This window comes from Vombatus ursinus, unplaced genomic scaffold (assembly GCF_900497805.2).
Source record: "Vombatus ursinus unplaced genomic scaffold, bare-nosed wombat genome assembly UNPS02014798.1, whole genome shotgun sequence".
Classification (NCBI taxonomy): domain Eukaryota; kingdom Metazoa; phylum Chordata; class Mammalia; order Diprotodontia; family Vombatidae; genus Vombatus; species Vombatus ursinus.
Window position 1 is genome coordinate 27,286,269 of NW_020954576.1, and position 16,806 is coordinate 27,303,074.

General features: G+C 40.3%; 1 protein-coding gene across 1 annotated transcript; it reads right to left on the reverse strand.

Moving 5' to 3' along the window:
* Positions 1-1,133: 1,133 nt before the first annotated feature.
* Positions 1,134-11,231, reverse strand: LOC114049868 (sphingolipid delta(4)-desaturase DES1). The gene is made up of 3 exons (XM_027871313.1): positions 11,096-11,231; positions 5,953-6,695; positions 1,134-1,754 (listed from the first exon to the last, which is right to left on the reverse strand). The coding sequence occupies exons 1-3, from the start codon at positions 11,175-11,177 to the stop codon at positions 1,608-1,610; spliced, it is 972 nt and encodes a 323-aa protein (XP_027727114.1). The 5' UTR covers positions 11,178-11,231; the 3' UTR covers positions 1,134-1,607.
* Positions 11,232-16,806: the final 5,575 nt, after the last annotated feature.

Consider the following 16,806-nt stretch of genomic DNA (forward strand, 5'->3'; position numbering starts at 1 on the left):
AGCTCCCTGTCAGCCTTCTGATCAAAGTTCTCCAGGACATCTCTGATAATGAGATTGCATCGAATCTTCTTATTTTGGTCAAACTTCAACCCAGTCCTGAACTGATTTTATCCTACTCAGGTTTGGGTGGACAGACTTCCAAGACTAGGGGTGGTATTCCCTTTGATGGCAAGCGACACTCCCTGTGGACTGTGATCTAAAGCACGTACTCAAGACGCCATTTTCATTATGACCTACTTCCTACTATGTTGACCAATCACGGTTGATTTGCATCCTTTGGGAACACTTCTTCTTTAAAGGGCATATAAAGCTGTACCCCAAAATCCTAAACTGAGCCAGTTCTGAACTGGTCCCCTTAGGGAGACCCAGGTTTGGACTGAAATCCCAATGTATGTCAAGCCACTTTGAGAAATTAAACTGTGGACGCATGTACCCCAATTTCATTTGTCTCTTTCTTAAAGCAGACTATGTTTCAAATTGGGATTCGTGGGGTTCATGGTTCACAGTACATAGCTTGCTTTCTGTGTTTGAAGGATCTCAGTAGTGCCTAAAGTTGTGCCCTGTGGATATGGATTAATATCCCACCACAAACCAGGAAGTATTTTGTCACAGTTCCCAAGAATACTCATTCACATTATGATAATTTTACTTTTCCATACTACCTTATTGGATTCCTTTTTATTTGCTTTGTTGTTTATCTGTGGATCCAAATGTAATTCTAGGAAAACGAAATTATCATATTAAATGCACCTTTCAGCAGCCAAATATGTTATCTCCCCCATTAGATTTTAAGCTCATTAAGGGCAAGGACTGTTATTTGCCTCTTTTCGTATCCAAAGAGCTTAGCATAGTGGCTGGCATATAGTAGGTACTTAATATTTATTGACTGATGAATGTTGCCTTAACATGAATGCAAAAATGATTAGCCCAGCCCTAAACCTTTTAAAGGCACTGATTCAGCAAAACATACATTAAAACTATTTTCAATCTGCTTTTTTCCTTACACTAAGGACCTCTCTTTTAGTATTTCTAAAGTTCCAATTACTGTTATTTGTGACTTAGTGAGCTATGATTTTAGTCCCCTCCCCCACCCCTTTACTGAGCAATGTAAAAGCAAGAAGTGAAGAAATAGGTATGATTAATAATCCAGTTTATTAAATGTGCGTTTAAGCTCAACTTTATAATGACCATTCCCTGCACACAATGAAGGCAATAAACAGATGAATGAAATGGGCAGTGAGTTAATAGAAACAGAGCTTCTTAAAAGTTTTTTTTTTCTTTACAATATGCTTCCCCAAAAATGTTAACACTGCTAAATACAGTTTTTAAAAACTACATGTAACGGCACAGAAGCAAGTTGAATCATGGTTTTATTTAGGTCACACAGGTGAAAATTTGACACAGGAGAAGCATGTTAATTAGTTTAAATCAAGTTAGAGTTTTGAAAATTCTTGTAGAGCTCCTATTTGGAAACTGTACACGGGCAGCTTCCAAATCTCCTTAGTCTTAAGTTTAATAATTCAAAATATAAATATGAGGGGAAGTAATATACATATGTGTAAGCCATTTTTAAAGCTACCATGAAGAGTTCTCCTTTGTTTGGTATATTAATCCTGTTTCACCTCTCCCTTTAGATGTCTCTTCACTCTAGAATAGGGACTGATAGAATCATCCATCACAAAATCATAGAGCACTCTTATCCAGGAGTTGTACTGGGGCAAGTTGTCATAATATTCTGCTGCTATTTTTTTCACCTGCAGTAAAAAAAAACAAACAAAAAAAAACACAAAAAACCCCAACATATATATTTAAAAGATAAGGCATTATATACAGTACCAACATTTTATATGATTAACAGGTCTTGATCAAAATATTAAAATGTTTTCACTTGTTTTAGGGATTAAAGGCTCAAATACATTGTAGGGCAGGCTAGACAGTCTCAAAGCTAAAGTTAACTTCAGAACACAAAGCTAAATTCAAAGTGGTTTGCATTACAATAGTAAATCTGTCCAGAAAGACTCAGACAGCCTCTTTAGCAAAATGGAGGAATGTGGAGGTTGTCGAGGGGAGTGGTGGCACCAAAAATTAGCTAGTTAGTTACTGGTGTTACTACTATGACTTCAAACTAAGTTACCAGTAAGCACCTAGAAGAAAAAAGAAACTGGGCAATGGTCAGGTCTGGAGTTTCTGAAGTTTCGAATATCTCTTCTTAGAAAATGAGCAATCATTTTCAGTAATTTCACTACCAGTCTTTGCACAGACAGACATAACTCAGTCCCCTGCCCCAAGCCTAGTCAACATTTGGGGTACAATGGACTATTTTTCATTTTATTTTTGTGTCCCTAGCATAGTGCCTTTCATACCATAGGCCTTAAGAAATACTTCTTGTGGTTAATTTGAAAACTCATGGGACTGAGTAGGATGAAGAAGATTTGGCTGCTGGACCATTTAATATAATTTCAATTTCCTAGAATTAGATTTGGATCCACAAATAAACACCAACAAAGCAAATAAAAGGTGCACCAAGGAAATTAAGTAAGGCAGGGACAATAAGTTGCATGGAAAAGAGAGATTATCATAATGTAAATGTTTATTTTTATTCACAATACTTCCTGGTAGGTGGCTGGAAGATTAATACATACCCCCAAGGCACAAATTCAGGCACTACTAAGGTCCTTCCAACACCCTTCAGAAGGCTCCTGCTTCAGTTTTATTCTCCTAACTATCCAAAAGTCCTATAAAATTTTTTTTTCTACAAAGGTGCAACAGAAGTTACCTTCTCTTTGGGAAGGAAGTAAGCAGCTTAGAGTGTCTTAGAGCAGTGGTACTCAAACTTTTAGGTCTCAGGATCCCTTATACTTGTGAAATTAACTGAGGACCTTTAAAGAGCTTTTGTTTATGTGGTTCATGTCTATCAACATTTAGCATATTATTAAAATTTAATAAATTTTAAAAACAAACAAAACTTTTAAAAAATAACTGGAAACTTTATATTATTATGAAAATTGTGTTGATCTCATGGACCCTCCTCCTGAAAGGCCTGGACCACACTTTGAGAACCACAAGTCTTAGAGTAGTTACTCTTAAGATTCAGTGATCTACCCTCATCAAAAGGTCACACGTAGAGTTCCCTTTCCCCAAAGTGCCCTCCCACTGAGATTACCATCCATTTACAATGTATATATATGTTGTATGAACAGTTAACAGCATGTTGTCTCTTTCATTAGAATGTGAGCTTCTTGAGGGCAGGGACCATGCTTCTGCCTCTCTTTGTATCCCAAAAACTTAGTACAGTACCTAGTAAACTCACAATAAATGTTTGTTGAAGAAAGACTTATTAGAAAAGTAACACGTACCTTCTAAGTGCAAGGTACCATGCTAAGTAGGCAGTGCTGGGGTCAGAAAATAGTCCCTACATCAATCCTGAATAAATTCAAAATCTTAACAAACAGTAAATCACACAATTCTGCAATTTTAAGCATAAACAAATCTGATCTAGGTGATTCCCAATCGTTCATTAAAAGAACTGAGGATCAAAAAAATAAAGATAAAATGACATTTATACTCTGAAATTCCCTAGGAATGCAAGAATAGCAAAATTTTGATTATGTGATGAAAGTCTGCAAAAGGTAGCAAGATGTTACTCTATCTAATTCTTAATTTTAGCCCCTCAATTGAGTTTCAAATATTAGTGACCTAATATTATACAAAATAACTCCCAAAACATCTGTGGAACTTTAAAATTATGACAATAAGCCAAAATACTAAATTAAAATTATCATTGAACCCCATTTTGTACCTTTAAGCTCAGTGCTTTTTTCACAACACTTTTTAAAATATGGGCTAAGACTAAGAAGATCCGGATCCTAGGTCTAATGGAGCCAAGACTTTGGGCAAGTCTTTTAACTCTATAAACTTGTTTCTTCTTTTCTAATTCAAATGAGAGAACTGCTAGCTGCAACAAGTCCAGGAGAACTAATAACAATAATAGCTAACATTTACATGATGCTTACTATGTGCCAGGCATTGTGCTAAGTGCTTTACAAATATTATTTTATTTGATCCTTATAACAACTCTAGAAAGTAGGTACTATTGATGTCTTCATTTTTCAGATGAGGAAACTAAGGCAAACAGAAGCTACTTTACTTGCCCAGGGTTCTATTTGACTTCAGGTCTTCCTGGCTCCAGGTCCAGCATTCTATCCATAGAGCCAGAGACTATGTTCTTTTATTTGTGGGGAAGATCAGAAAATTCCTAGGAAGTCATCCACTTTAATTAGGACAGAGAAGACAGGGCAGAGTAGGAAGTTAGGAATCTTTGTTGGTATCACTGCATTTGGTGACAATTAACACTGATCAAAATGCTAATTCTACCTAAACTAGACCAAGTTTCCACAGTATACAAGGTCGGTAGATTATGAGAAAAGTGATATCTCTCAGAAATTTTCAATTCAAAATGTGCTGAGCTTTTCTAGTTGAACCATAAAGAAAAAAAAAAGAATTCATTTCACTCATTAGAGAAGAGGAAACAAAAGTACAAAGCTGAAAGACTGGCCTCACACATTTGCTATTCAGACTTGCACATGGCTATAATGACAGAGTAGCTGCATAATGGTTTTAGATTACACCACAACTGCTTTGCTGTTTTAAGATTTCACCAGCAGTAAAACAAACTAAACAAAACAAAAAAAATTGACCTAATTACTCATCCAAATGATAGAAACCTCCTTTAATGTCTTTAAAGCAATGGAATCTATTAGGCAGAAAATAAATCACTCTGGAGAGAAAAGAGAAAACCAAGCTAGATCCTACCAAATGGAGACAAATATTTAAGTTGCTTCCAGGGAGCCCAATTATGAAGGACAGCTCCCCCTTCTTAAACGGAGGCTGATTAGGTGGTAAAGTGAAGTAACGATTGCTAATCCAGACTTTACATTTCTGAATTGTCTAGTCTTCTCCAAGAAAGTTTGGCATACAGGAGTAGATTCTTTAGATGTTCTAAATTCTTCTAATCTACAGGTATTTATTTCCTTTCAGTTAGGCGGTAGTTTTTGGACTTTTGCCTGGAAGGCTCAGAACTCAAAACTTTTTGCATGGTTATATTTAAACCCATAATAACAGCTCTCAAAGTTCTTCAAACTGTCTTATCTAGTTAGAGGTGGTTATGATTAGTGGAGCCTAGGAATTTCTCAATCACTTCTGACCACAAGATGCCAGCAGAGGAAAGGCGTTGTGGTGTAGTGGCAAAAGTGCTAGATTTGGAGCCAAACGCCTAACTAAGGGTTCAAACTGCAGCCTGCTATTTAGTAGTTGTGTGAGCTTGGGCAAGTCAACTTTGTGCAACTCTGCCTCACTCAAATCAAATTCACACAACAATCAAGATATCACTGATCCTCTTCAAGTCAAAGGACAAAATGATGACCTTGTGCAAGTCACTTCACTTGTGAGCCTCAGTTTCCTTATCAGCAAAAGGAGGGAGCTGGGCTCCATGATCAGTAAAGTCACTTCCAGTTCTCAATCCTACAAGCCTATGTTGGCCTCTCTAAAGGCCTGTATACTATTAGTACTTTAAGAATGGGAAACTCTGGCTTTTGACAATTGTTCAGAAAAACTGATTTGTCTTACCAGAGTCCCTCTTTAAATCTCATTGAGTACTCTCCTGCTAGTGGCAAAGGCTTTTTTTGTCTTACTCATCAACTAGTCAGAGAGAAAGCTAAACACAAAACAACTGCATAAACCAAACTGGAAAGATGGAAATTTATTCCTCACTGACCTTTATTGAAGTACTCTTTTCTTCATACACAATTTGGGATTCTTAAAATAAGTAGCTAAGATTATAAAAACCTATTTGACACTATTCCTGTCCAAATTAGGTAAATCAGGAGTAATCATTCTAAATGCTCCTAGTTACACATAGAAACAAACAGCCTTAACAAATGAGCAAAGACTTACCAATGGAAGGTTCTTTCCAGGAATGTTGGGAAAGTCATGATGTTCATTATGATAACCTACATTGAAGGTTATTAAATTAAGAGGTCCATAATAAGAAAAAGTTTCATGTCCTTTTAAAAACATGTAATGTTCAGCTATGAAATGTCCAGAAATTGGGTGCAAACCTAGGCCAAGTACTGAACCTGCAAACACGTATACAAGAGATTTGATTCCAAAAAAATAGTAAATAAAAATGTCAAAACTCAACTGAGTCAACAGATTGATAACTTCTAAATAAGTAATTGGTTTGGGGTTGATGCACATTGGTCGAAAAGCATAAATGAGTGGCTGAAGAATAACCCATAAAAATTTTCTAAAACGAGTACAGAAAAACCAGCCCTCGAAATTGGTGGGAATATCCACATCAACGCCATCCCCTCCTAGGTATCGATGATGATCCATGTGGTACCTCTTGAAGGAAATAGAGTATGGAACGCCAAAAGGAAGATTTGCGAATATTCCAAAATACCGGTTCCAAAGAGCATTGCAGTGGCCAAATGCCAGGTTATGAGAGATCTCATGAATAGCTAAGGTCATTGAATGACTAATGCAGCTGCCAAAGGCGTAAGCCCAGAACATAACCCATTTCCAGTCCAAGTCTTTTACTAAGTAAAATGCAACTAACTGTGCAAGAACCATCAAAATCACAATCCAGATCAAGTTGTAATCCGGTTTCATCAAAGATTTTATTTCTGGATACTTGGCTGCGAAGAGAAGGAAAAAAAAAAGTTAGGAACAAGAGAAAAAATACTAAAAATAGATCAGCGCTCCAAACTAAATGAACTCTCACATTTGAATTTTCAGAACAAACTTTAGACTCAATGTAGTGCACACAGCCTGGCCTGGTGTCAGAGAGTCTTTGTTCTACAATACTAATAACCGAGATAAATAAAACAATGCCTGACATTTATGTAGTGCTTTATTGTACTTAAAACACTACCTGATTTGATCCTTATAGCTAGTATTTACATAGTGCTTAAGGTTTGCCAAGCCCTTCGAATATTTTCTCATTTGATCCTCACAACAACACTGGAAAGTTAAGTACTATTATTATCCTCATTTTAGAAGATATCAAACTGTAGTAGGCAGAGATTAAGTGACTTGCCCAGGGTCATAGAGGTCTCAAATGTCTGCCTCTTAAAAGCAAAATTGTAATGAGTTACAGAAGAGGAAACTGGGGTGGTGCCAGTTAGAGGTGAGATTTGAACCCAGGCTTCTCCTGACTCAATGCTCTTCTCACTACATGGAATTCTACTAAATGGCTGTGCAACTTTAAGCAAATCAATCAAATTCTCTGAACCTTAGTTTCCATATCTGCAAAATGAATGGAATTGGAATAGGTGACTTTTGATTTTTAAAAATACCTGCAGCTCTAAAATGTTGATTCTAAAATCATATTTATTTAAGATTTTGGCATGACACTGTAATTTGATCTGTTTTATTCTTGTCTTTGGTGTTCAACATACAAAACAGTAAATTTTGAAAAAAATGTTTAAAGTAAACAAAGCAAAACAAAAAAACCCTCTGTATTTCAAGATGGGTATACTAGTAGAAAAAGTCAACTTCTGCAGATGAGAAGAATGAGAATTGTAAAGACTAGAACAGACTCTGTACTCCTCCTCCTCCATTTCCACTTTCTAGCCCCCTACCCTGGGCCCCATCATCCCTATCATTGCCTCTGACTCTACTCTTATATGGTCCACACTTTTCTTCTAAGTCACCAAAATGTTCAAAGGAGAATACATTTAACCACTAATGGAAAAACATTATTCACAATAATCTGGATCTAGCTGTATGTTGGATATGGAGTCAGAGAAAGTGAGTTCAAAGACTGTGGCATCCTACCTGTGTTACCCAGGGCAAGTTCTTTCAACTTTAGAGTGAAAGGGATGGCCTTAATGAGCTCTAAGGTGTCTTACAGCTCTAAATTATCATCCTATAATTTGTGATATTGATATGCTTTACTCTCTTCTATGCACAAAAGCACTACCTGAACAAAAGAAAATTGCTTCAAGGCTGAAAGCAGTGACTGTATTTGTCTTGGGATGACAACAGGATTTTCTCAAGAGACTGGATCTTTCTGATAAAACAAGTCTTTCAGAGTGTTCCAGACAACCCAAGTGGAAAAACTAGCTTTTTTTTTGCCCCTGAACATGGAAGATGACCATAGCAGAACATTAGAAATACTATTTTGAGTATAATGGAGAGGTAGAGGCTGGAGGCTGAGAGATCAGAAGGCGAATACAAAAGGATCATAGATTTAAAGTTGGAAGGGCTACGCTTAGAAAACATCCAGTTTAACACCTTAATTTAGTTGAAGAAGCTGAGACTTGGGAGTGCTGAAGTGACCTGCTTAAGGTTATACAGGAAATATCTGGCAGAGCTCAGCCAAGAAGTGGAAAGATCTGACCCAGGTGGGAAGTATACAGAGTAGTGGGAGAATCCAGAGACTATGTAGAGGTTCAACTGAGGTGAGAATTTGGCAATTAGTTGTAGTGGAGTTAGGGTGAGGGAAGAGATGACGGTTTAACCATAGCCCAAAAAAGAGAAAATTAAGAAGAATGGCATGTGATGAGGGAAGGGAGTGTGAAGAGGAGTTCTGTTTTAGACTTGTTGAAACTATCTTTAAGTCAACATTTTAACAAGGAAAAAAAACAATTTTGATTTTTCAGGTTTATTGTCTATCTTATACCTTATTGTGATAGTTCCCTTTTGTTAATATTAAATCTACACAATTTTTTAAAAGTTAGGTATCTGTCTTATCTTCCTAGCTACATTTCAGTTTCTTTGAGGGTAAAAACCATGCCTTATTCACTTTTATTTGATCCCACATATGTCTTGTACATGTGTTCTCTAAGTATTTTATCAAACAGGTAGCCAATTCCCAATATTTGGAAAATCCTTACCAAATATATAAAATATGAAGCTTTGTTGCATTTACCTCCTCTATGGTTTTTAAACTGACAGATGCTTAACCCAATACATTCATTTAGTTGAACAAAGTGATAATAAAAACAAAAGATATCATTAAAATTTGTTTAAAAAAACATGCAAAATACATTCTAAATGAGGGTCTAAAATCTTCTCCAAACTGTTTTTAATGAAAAGGAAAAAGGAAAAAACCCAACTGCAAACATAATTATAATCCTAAGTAGGATTCTTAGGGATCTGAAGCACTTAAGGGTGGATATGTTATATGTACGTCCTTGGTGGTAACATTGAGGGGAAAGTCTAGGGGAAAAAATAAAACAAAACTAAATTATTGTCAGGGACAGAAATTGTCCATGTCAATTTCTCATCCATTAATTTTTTTAATACAGGTTAACTGTAGAAAAAACTCTTGGACAAAAAATACTCTATACACATCTTAACGGCCACCACTAGTCAAACAAACACACGCAGATCAACTTAATATTTAGAGCTGGAAAGAACCTCAAAGGCCACTGTGTCCAACCCCACCATTTTGACAGAAGAGGAAACTTAGGTGCAGAGAAACGAAATTACTTTCTTAAGGTGGCGTGGCAATAGAGTGGCAAAGCTGGAATTTGAATAGAGGTCCTCCAATGACTCCAAACATAGCTGTGGTCCCAAATGTGTCATGCTGCTTCTCTTATTTTACTCTTGAAAGTTAAGCAAAGCTAGTGAAGGGCAAAATATCACTTTCGAAAACAGAGGAACTGGCTTCTAGGTCAGATTTTGTCCAAACTTAACCCAATTTATTTCTCAATTTAGCACAGTGCCCACATAGCTGTGGTCCCAACTGTGGCATACTGCTTCCCTTATTCTACTCTTGAAAGTTAAGCAAGAGCTAGTGAAGGGCAAAAGATCACTTTTGAAAACGGAGGAAGTGGCTTCTAGGCCAGATTTGGTCCAAACTTACCCAATTTATTTCTCAATTTAGCACAGTGCTCAGCACATAGTGCTTAATAAATGCTTGTTACCTTGATGACTTCATTTAATGCCACCTTTTACAGGAAGCCTTCCCTAACCCCTTTTAATTCCAGTGCTTTCCCTCTTAGTTATTTCCGACTTATCCTGTATATAGTTTGCTTTGTATATAACTGTTTGCATGTTGTCTCCCCCATTAGATTGTAAGCTTCTTGAAGGCAGGAGATGTCTTCTGCGCCTTTTTTTTTGTATCTCTACTGCTTAGTACAATGCCTGGTACACAATAAATGTTTCTTCATTGAGTGACTGATTTCCTCTCTGGGTTTCCAGTTTCTTTCCTCTGTAAGATGAAGGAATTCGCCTACATGGGGCCATCCAATAATCCTAACATGTATGAAAGGATACTGAGCTAAAAGTTCTGTTCTAAGACAGGCATCTTCATGTTATCTGGTCAGTAAATGACACGAAAGCAAGCCCAAATTCAGGTCCTAGCACGCCTGTGAGATGCTGATAAAAGCAAAATACATCACCAGTTTGCTTTGACCATTAAGTCTCTCTGGGTTGGAACTTGTCAATTCACCGATCTCTCATCTCTGCACCTATTTTGAAGCTCCCAGAAGATCGATTTGCTAACTGACAGGAGGGAGGCAGCTGGACCTTAGGTTCCACCCCAGGAGCTCTGCAGCAGGGAAGGGGAGGGATGACTAATACGTTTCGGGCAGCGGGATGACTCCAGCGCCAGAACATCGGCCTTGGAGGCTGGCTTGGAGGTTCAGCTCCCTCTCATTTCCTCCCCAGGCCTCATCACTAATCTCGGGCAGGGCACAAAAGGATGTGTGGGATGGGGGGAAGGAAGCTTGCGGCCAGGGCCCGCGGCCTCCCGGGGCCACGCTCTCTGCCAGAGGGGGAGGGGAAAGGGATGGTTGGGCGGGCGCCAGGGCCGCGGACCCAGCCAAGCCCCGGGGGGAGACGGTGGGCGGGCCCCGGACGACGCCCCTTCCCTCCCCCGGCAGGCAGGATGGGGACGGTCGGGAAGCGGGGGAAGGGCCCCGCGCAGGGCCTGGGGCGCGGCTGGTAACGGGCTCCAGCCCCGGAGGGAAGCGCTCGGTGCTCGCCGCCGCCCAGGCTCCGCGGTTTGAGCCGAATCGATCCCGGGGGCGAGAGGAGGCGCGAAGGAGGCTCCTACATAACGGGCCGGGGCGGCCGGCCTTCTCACCCAGGATCTCTTTGCGGCGGTCTGCGTGCGGCTGGTCCGTGTAGACCCATTCGAAGTCCTGCCGCGACACTCGGGCTCCCATAGCGGCGGCGGCGGCACGCGGCCTCTCTCCAGGCAGGGGCTGCTCCCGCGCCTGCGCGCCACTCCCTCGGACCCCGGCGGTCCGCGGGCCAGAGACGGATGAGGCACCTCCAGCGAGCCGACGGGCTCGTCTCCGATGGCGGGCAGGGGGCGGAGGATAAGGACCTGGAGAAGAAAGGGGGGCGGAGGTGGGGCCCCAGCCCGGGCACGCAGCGCCGGCAGCCGGGGCTGACTGGCAGGCGCTGAGGCCCGCCCCCGGGAGGAGCGCGTGCGGCCCCGCCCCACCCTATCCCCTTCCACCTCCCCGCTCCGCCCCTCCTCCCCTCGCCACGCCCCTCCTGGTGCCCCCTCCCCGCTCCACCCCTCCTCCTCCTCCTCGCACCCCCTCGCCCCGCCCCTCCTGGTTCCCCCGCTTCCCGCTCCACTCCTCCTCTTCGCCCCCTCTCGCCCCGTCCCTCTTCGTCCCGCCCCTCCTCTTCTCCCCCTCCCCGCTCCACCCCTCCTCCTCCTCCTCCTCCTCTCCCCCCTCCTCCTCCCCCCTCCCCTCTGCACTCCTCGCCCCGCCCCTCAGCCCTCTGTCTGGGCTCGGGCTGAACTGGAAGGTTCGGGGCCCAAGACTGCGTCCTGGTCCATCGCCTCAGCCCCAGGACTCTCACGACGTCCTTTCTCTACCACAGTCACCCATCTTACCTCGTATTTAGTGCTTCAGGGATCGCTTTATGAGTATACCACCCTGGGACGTAGGTGCTATTATTATCTCCATTTTACAGATGAGGAAACTGATGCAAGCCAAGGCGAGTTGCGGGGCGGGAGGTGGGGGAGGGTGTCCGAAGTCGTATCAGAACTGCAGATGCAGAGTTCTACCACTGCACCACTCAGCTGCACGACTCCCTTCGCCAGGGGAGCGGCAGGATTGCCTCGATTTCCTCTGGTTTATTAGAACGCTGGCTCCTTAAGGGCAGAGACCCTTGTCTTTTTTTGGTTTACTCGGCGTTTAGTACAGTGGTAAGCCCGAGGGTACTTGTGCTTAATAAATGCTTTTTGACTTAGCACAGTGCCTGGCACATAGGAAGCACCTAATAAATGCTTGTTAATAAACACAGACCTCTCCTCTTCACCTCAGCCCCAGCCCCTCCACACACACACTTTGCGTCAAGCTCAAAGATGAACGCATTTTCGTTTTCTGTACACACTCACATGGCCCTTCACGCAGGAAGGGTGAACACGTTGGAAAGTTCTTGGATTCTTGGGCCCTCCAGATACGGCACTTTGGGAAACGGAAGATCAAGAATTTGATAATGTTGCTGATGTAGCAAAGCCGTGGGTTGGAGGTAACCTGGGCCAAGGCTGGTGGGGTGTGGAGGGAATGAATGGTTAATGTAATTTGGATAACTAGCTACTGTATCTAAACTGTCCACGCCTTTTTTTCCCCTTAGTGTACTCTTTGTAAAGATTTTACTGAGTCATAATGGCAGTTTACTGAAAACTCTACTCACGAAAAAGGCAATGACTCAGGCTGGATCAGCTCAGGAAAAAATGTAGACAATTGAGACAGACATTTCAGATAATGTTCTGGGAAAACCAGCCCATTTTGTGTTCTTTTGTTAATTTCTAACTATGGGATCTGCAGGGCAGTTTCCCCAGAGTTATACAGATTGGCTTTTCCTTTATCTTTTTCTTTCTTTCACTTTTTTTCATTTTCTCCTTTCTTCCTTTTTTTTTTTTAAGGAAGGCTTCCTCACAGACTTCTAAAAGTAGACATTTTCTTTCATAATCTTACCATTCTTTGAGTTATGGGATTGTTACAGAAGTCCATAAACCTTTTAATGACAGTGCTAGAGAGATGACTGCATTGTATTAAATTTAGGCTTTTAAAGGTACCCAGTGCAGCTGGGTGGTGAAGAGGATAGAGTGCTGGGCTTGGAGTCAGGAAGACTTATCTTCCTGAGTTCAAATGTAGACACTTCCTAACTGTGTGGCCCTGGGCAAGTCACTTCACCCTGTTTGCCTCAGTTTCCTCATCTGTAAAATGAGCTGGAGAAGGAAATGACAAACTGCTTCATTTTTTTTGCCAAGATGACCCCATATGGGATCACAAAGAGTCAGACATGACAGAAATGACTGCACAACAAAAGGCTTACAAAAAAGTGTTGTATTTATGTCATCTCCTTATATCCTCAATATGCCCTTGTGAGTTAGCTACTGCTGGTTCTCGTTGTACAGATGAAGAATCTGATGGTGGTTTTGTAAGGCTAGATTCAAAGCCATGTCTTCTCTGAGGTCACCTCTGACTCAAGGTCTCATGCTCTTTCTTTTTTTTTTTTTTTTTTTAAATTTTCCCCATGCTCTTTTGGCAATACAACCTTGTCACTCAAAGTAGGTGGGTGGATCTATCAGATAATTAACTGCAAGTTTTAAATTTTCTTTTGTCCTTTCACCCCAGCTGAACTTCATTACACACAAATACAAATCTTTGACCTTGTTTAGTTGATTAGTTGTATCCAACTCTTTTGTGACTCCATTTGGGTTTTTCTTGGCAAAGATACTGGAGTGGTTTGCCATTTCCTTCTCCAGCTCATTTTACAGATGAGGAAACTGAGGCAAACAGGATCAAGTGACTTGCCCAGGATCACTAATCATGAAAGTAAAGAATATTAATCTCATTTACTTTTTCATAAGAAATTCTTCACTGGACAAATGGAATTTACATTATAGATTTCACTCTTACACTTGGAATCTGCCTGCCAGGGAGGAGGAATTTCAAAGTTGTAATTCACCTGATAAAGTCATTGTTCTGTGCTGATTAAACAACCTGGAGTATTCCCACGAAAATATGAATCAGTTCCATTTTAGTAGTATTGTTTTTTTTTAAATTTTATGCTCCTGAGGATAGAAACTGTTTCATCCAGACTGTATAAAATTTCACAAAGGCATCTAAATAGGACATTTCCTCCAATAATGATCAAATAATGATGGATAATAGACCAGATTGCTTTGAAATATTTCCTTTTCTCTTGTGAAGTTAATTCTCTCCTTTTCCCCATACATTATTCCTATCAGATATAATAATAATATAATAATAAACAACTAGCATTTAAATGGTGCTTCAAGATTTGCAAAGAGCTTTACAAATACTAACTCGTTCAGTTCTCACAGTAACCTTGTAAAGGTGTTGTTATTATCTGTATTTTACATATAAAGTAACTGAAGTTGAGAGGTGAAGTGATTTGCCAAGTGCCATCTGAGGCAGAATTTGAACTAGAGTTCTGATGCCTAGTCCATACTCTATCCATTGAGCCACCTAGCTGCCTAGTTGCACTTCAATTTATATACATATGTATATGCATTTATATACATATGTATATGCATTTATATACATATGTATATATGTGTTTTAACATATTACACATTCAATTATATATGTGTGTATATATATATATACATATATATACTAAGCTTCAAGTATATAGAAAACATTTAATGATATAAGGAGAAAAACAATCACCATGATATCTTACTCTGATTTTCTAGTTATGTGACATAGGACAAATAATTTAATCTCTCTGGGCTTCAGTTTCCTCATCTGAGATGAAAAGGTTGGTCTAGATAACCACTGAATTCTCTTCCTACTCTGAATCTGTGATCCTAGCAGATGTCTGTGGCAACTCTGATGCTTTATGGATATTGAGGATCTAAATAGTTGTCATTTTTTTTCAGTCATGTCTGACTTTTTGTGACCCCATTTGGGATTTTCTTGGCAGAGATGCTGGAGTGGTTTGCCATTGCCTTCTCCAGCTCATTTACACATGAGGAAACTGAGGCAAAGAGTTAAGTGACTTGCCTAGGCTCACATAGTTAGTAAGTGCCTGAGGCCAGATTTGAACTCACAAAGATGAGTGCCAGGCACTCTATCCACTTCACCACCTAGCTGCTGATTGATAAATCTTACAAGGAAAGATCTTCCATGTCCCCTGTATGACTCTAAGCATTGGGTTGTAAGCCAGAGTGTGGTTATTTATGTTGACCTGAGAATTTAGCCAGTTCTCAGGAGATGTGCTCTGGGAACCTGGCCAGTTCATCAGAACATATCAAGTTAATTAATATTCTAAGATGTTTTGCTTGCTCCAGGAACTTGGCCAGTTGCTGGACCAAGTAAAAATATCTACTAGAATCATGGACGCCTCTGGCACGGGGCATTCTTTGTTAGAGGTCCTATTTAAATCTTAATTGGGAAAGCCATCTTTGGATTCTCACCCATGGAGAGCACGCTGTGCCTGGGACTTTCCCAATTGCGACCCTGAAAGCTGTACCCCGGGAATCCCCAGCTTGGACTTCAGGTGTTGGTGCTTCCCTGAATTGGTGATGTTGTCTTATATTATTGCTATCCTTTATATTCTTAGCCTGACTATAGTCATATTGCTAATCGTATGTTGCTGTAAATCTAGCTTTTCTGTTCCTATATTATAATCTTAATTAAAGCTACCTTCACTTCTCTCTCTAGGAGTGTGTCTTATTGTAGGAACGAATCCAAACCACATTTTTCTTCCTTAATAACACAGCTGCCAACAATATAAACAGAGAATCCTGATGTTCACTCGTAAAAGAGCTATAAGATCATAGATTTAACCCTGGAAGGAAAAATCAGAAGTATTTTTTTTTTAGGCAGTTGGGGTTAAGTGACTTGCCCAGAGTCACACATCTAGTAAGTCCTGGAAGGAAAATTAAGAGGCCCCCAGAAGTGAAGTTATACAGGAAACAAGTGCCAGAGTTGGAATTTGAACCCAGGTCCATATTAAAATTTAGATTATATTAGAAAGGAATAGTAAACTTCTAGAATGGGAAGTGGTGAACAGTAAGAGCCTGCATGGCTGCATGCCAGATTAACTTAACTTTTTTTTTTAACAGGTTTTCCAGACTGGTAATCAGGGGAATCCTAGAGACAACAGCATACCTAGATTTTTACAAAACATCTGACAAATTCCCCATATTCTTATGTATAAGATAAAGAAATATGGACTAGGCAAGAGTGATAGATAGAATCAGAATCATTTAAATGCCCAGACCCAAAGAGTGGTCATTAGTGTTTCATTTTCAACTTTGACAGAGTTACCTATTGGTATGCTGCTTTGGGGGTCAATTTGTTCTTGGCTCTGGCTGGTTTTAACGTTTTTTATCAATGACTTGGATTGATGACATGTTTATCAAATTTGCAGGAGATGTAAAGTTAGGATGTATGGCTTACACATTGGATGAGAGAATCAAGATCTGAAAAGTAGTCTATAATGCTGGGATGAGTTGAATAATATGAAATTTAATAGGTGGCACAGTGGATAGAGAGCTGGGCCTGGAGTCAGGAAGACCTCAGTTCAAATCTGGCCTCAGACACTTACTAGCTGTGTGACCTTGGGCAAAAGTCACTTTACTCTGCCTCAGTTTCCTCATCTGTAAAATGAGCTGGAGAAGGAAATGGCAAACCATTCCAGAACCAAGAAAACCCCATATGGAGTCATGGAGAGTGGAACATGACTGAAAAAACGACTTAATAGCAAAGTCTTACAGGAGGATTACAAAAATCAGTTTCACAAGTATAAGATGAGGGAGGTAAGACCAGATAGCAATTCATAGGAAAA

Coding starts and splice junctions, on each gene's coding strand:
- LOC114049868 (XM_027871313.1), bottom strand. CDS start 11,177: ATGGGAGCCCGAGTGTCGCGGCAGGACTTCGAATGGGTCTACACGGAC. Junction 6,696..11,095: donor CCGCCGCAAAGAGATCCTGG/GTGAGAAGGCCG, acceptor TTCTCTTCGCAG/CCAAGTATCCAGAAATAAAA. Junction 1,755..5,952: donor CTGGAAAGAACCTTCCATTG/GTAAGTCTTTGC, acceptor TTTTTACTGCAG/GTGAAAAAAATAGCAGCAGA.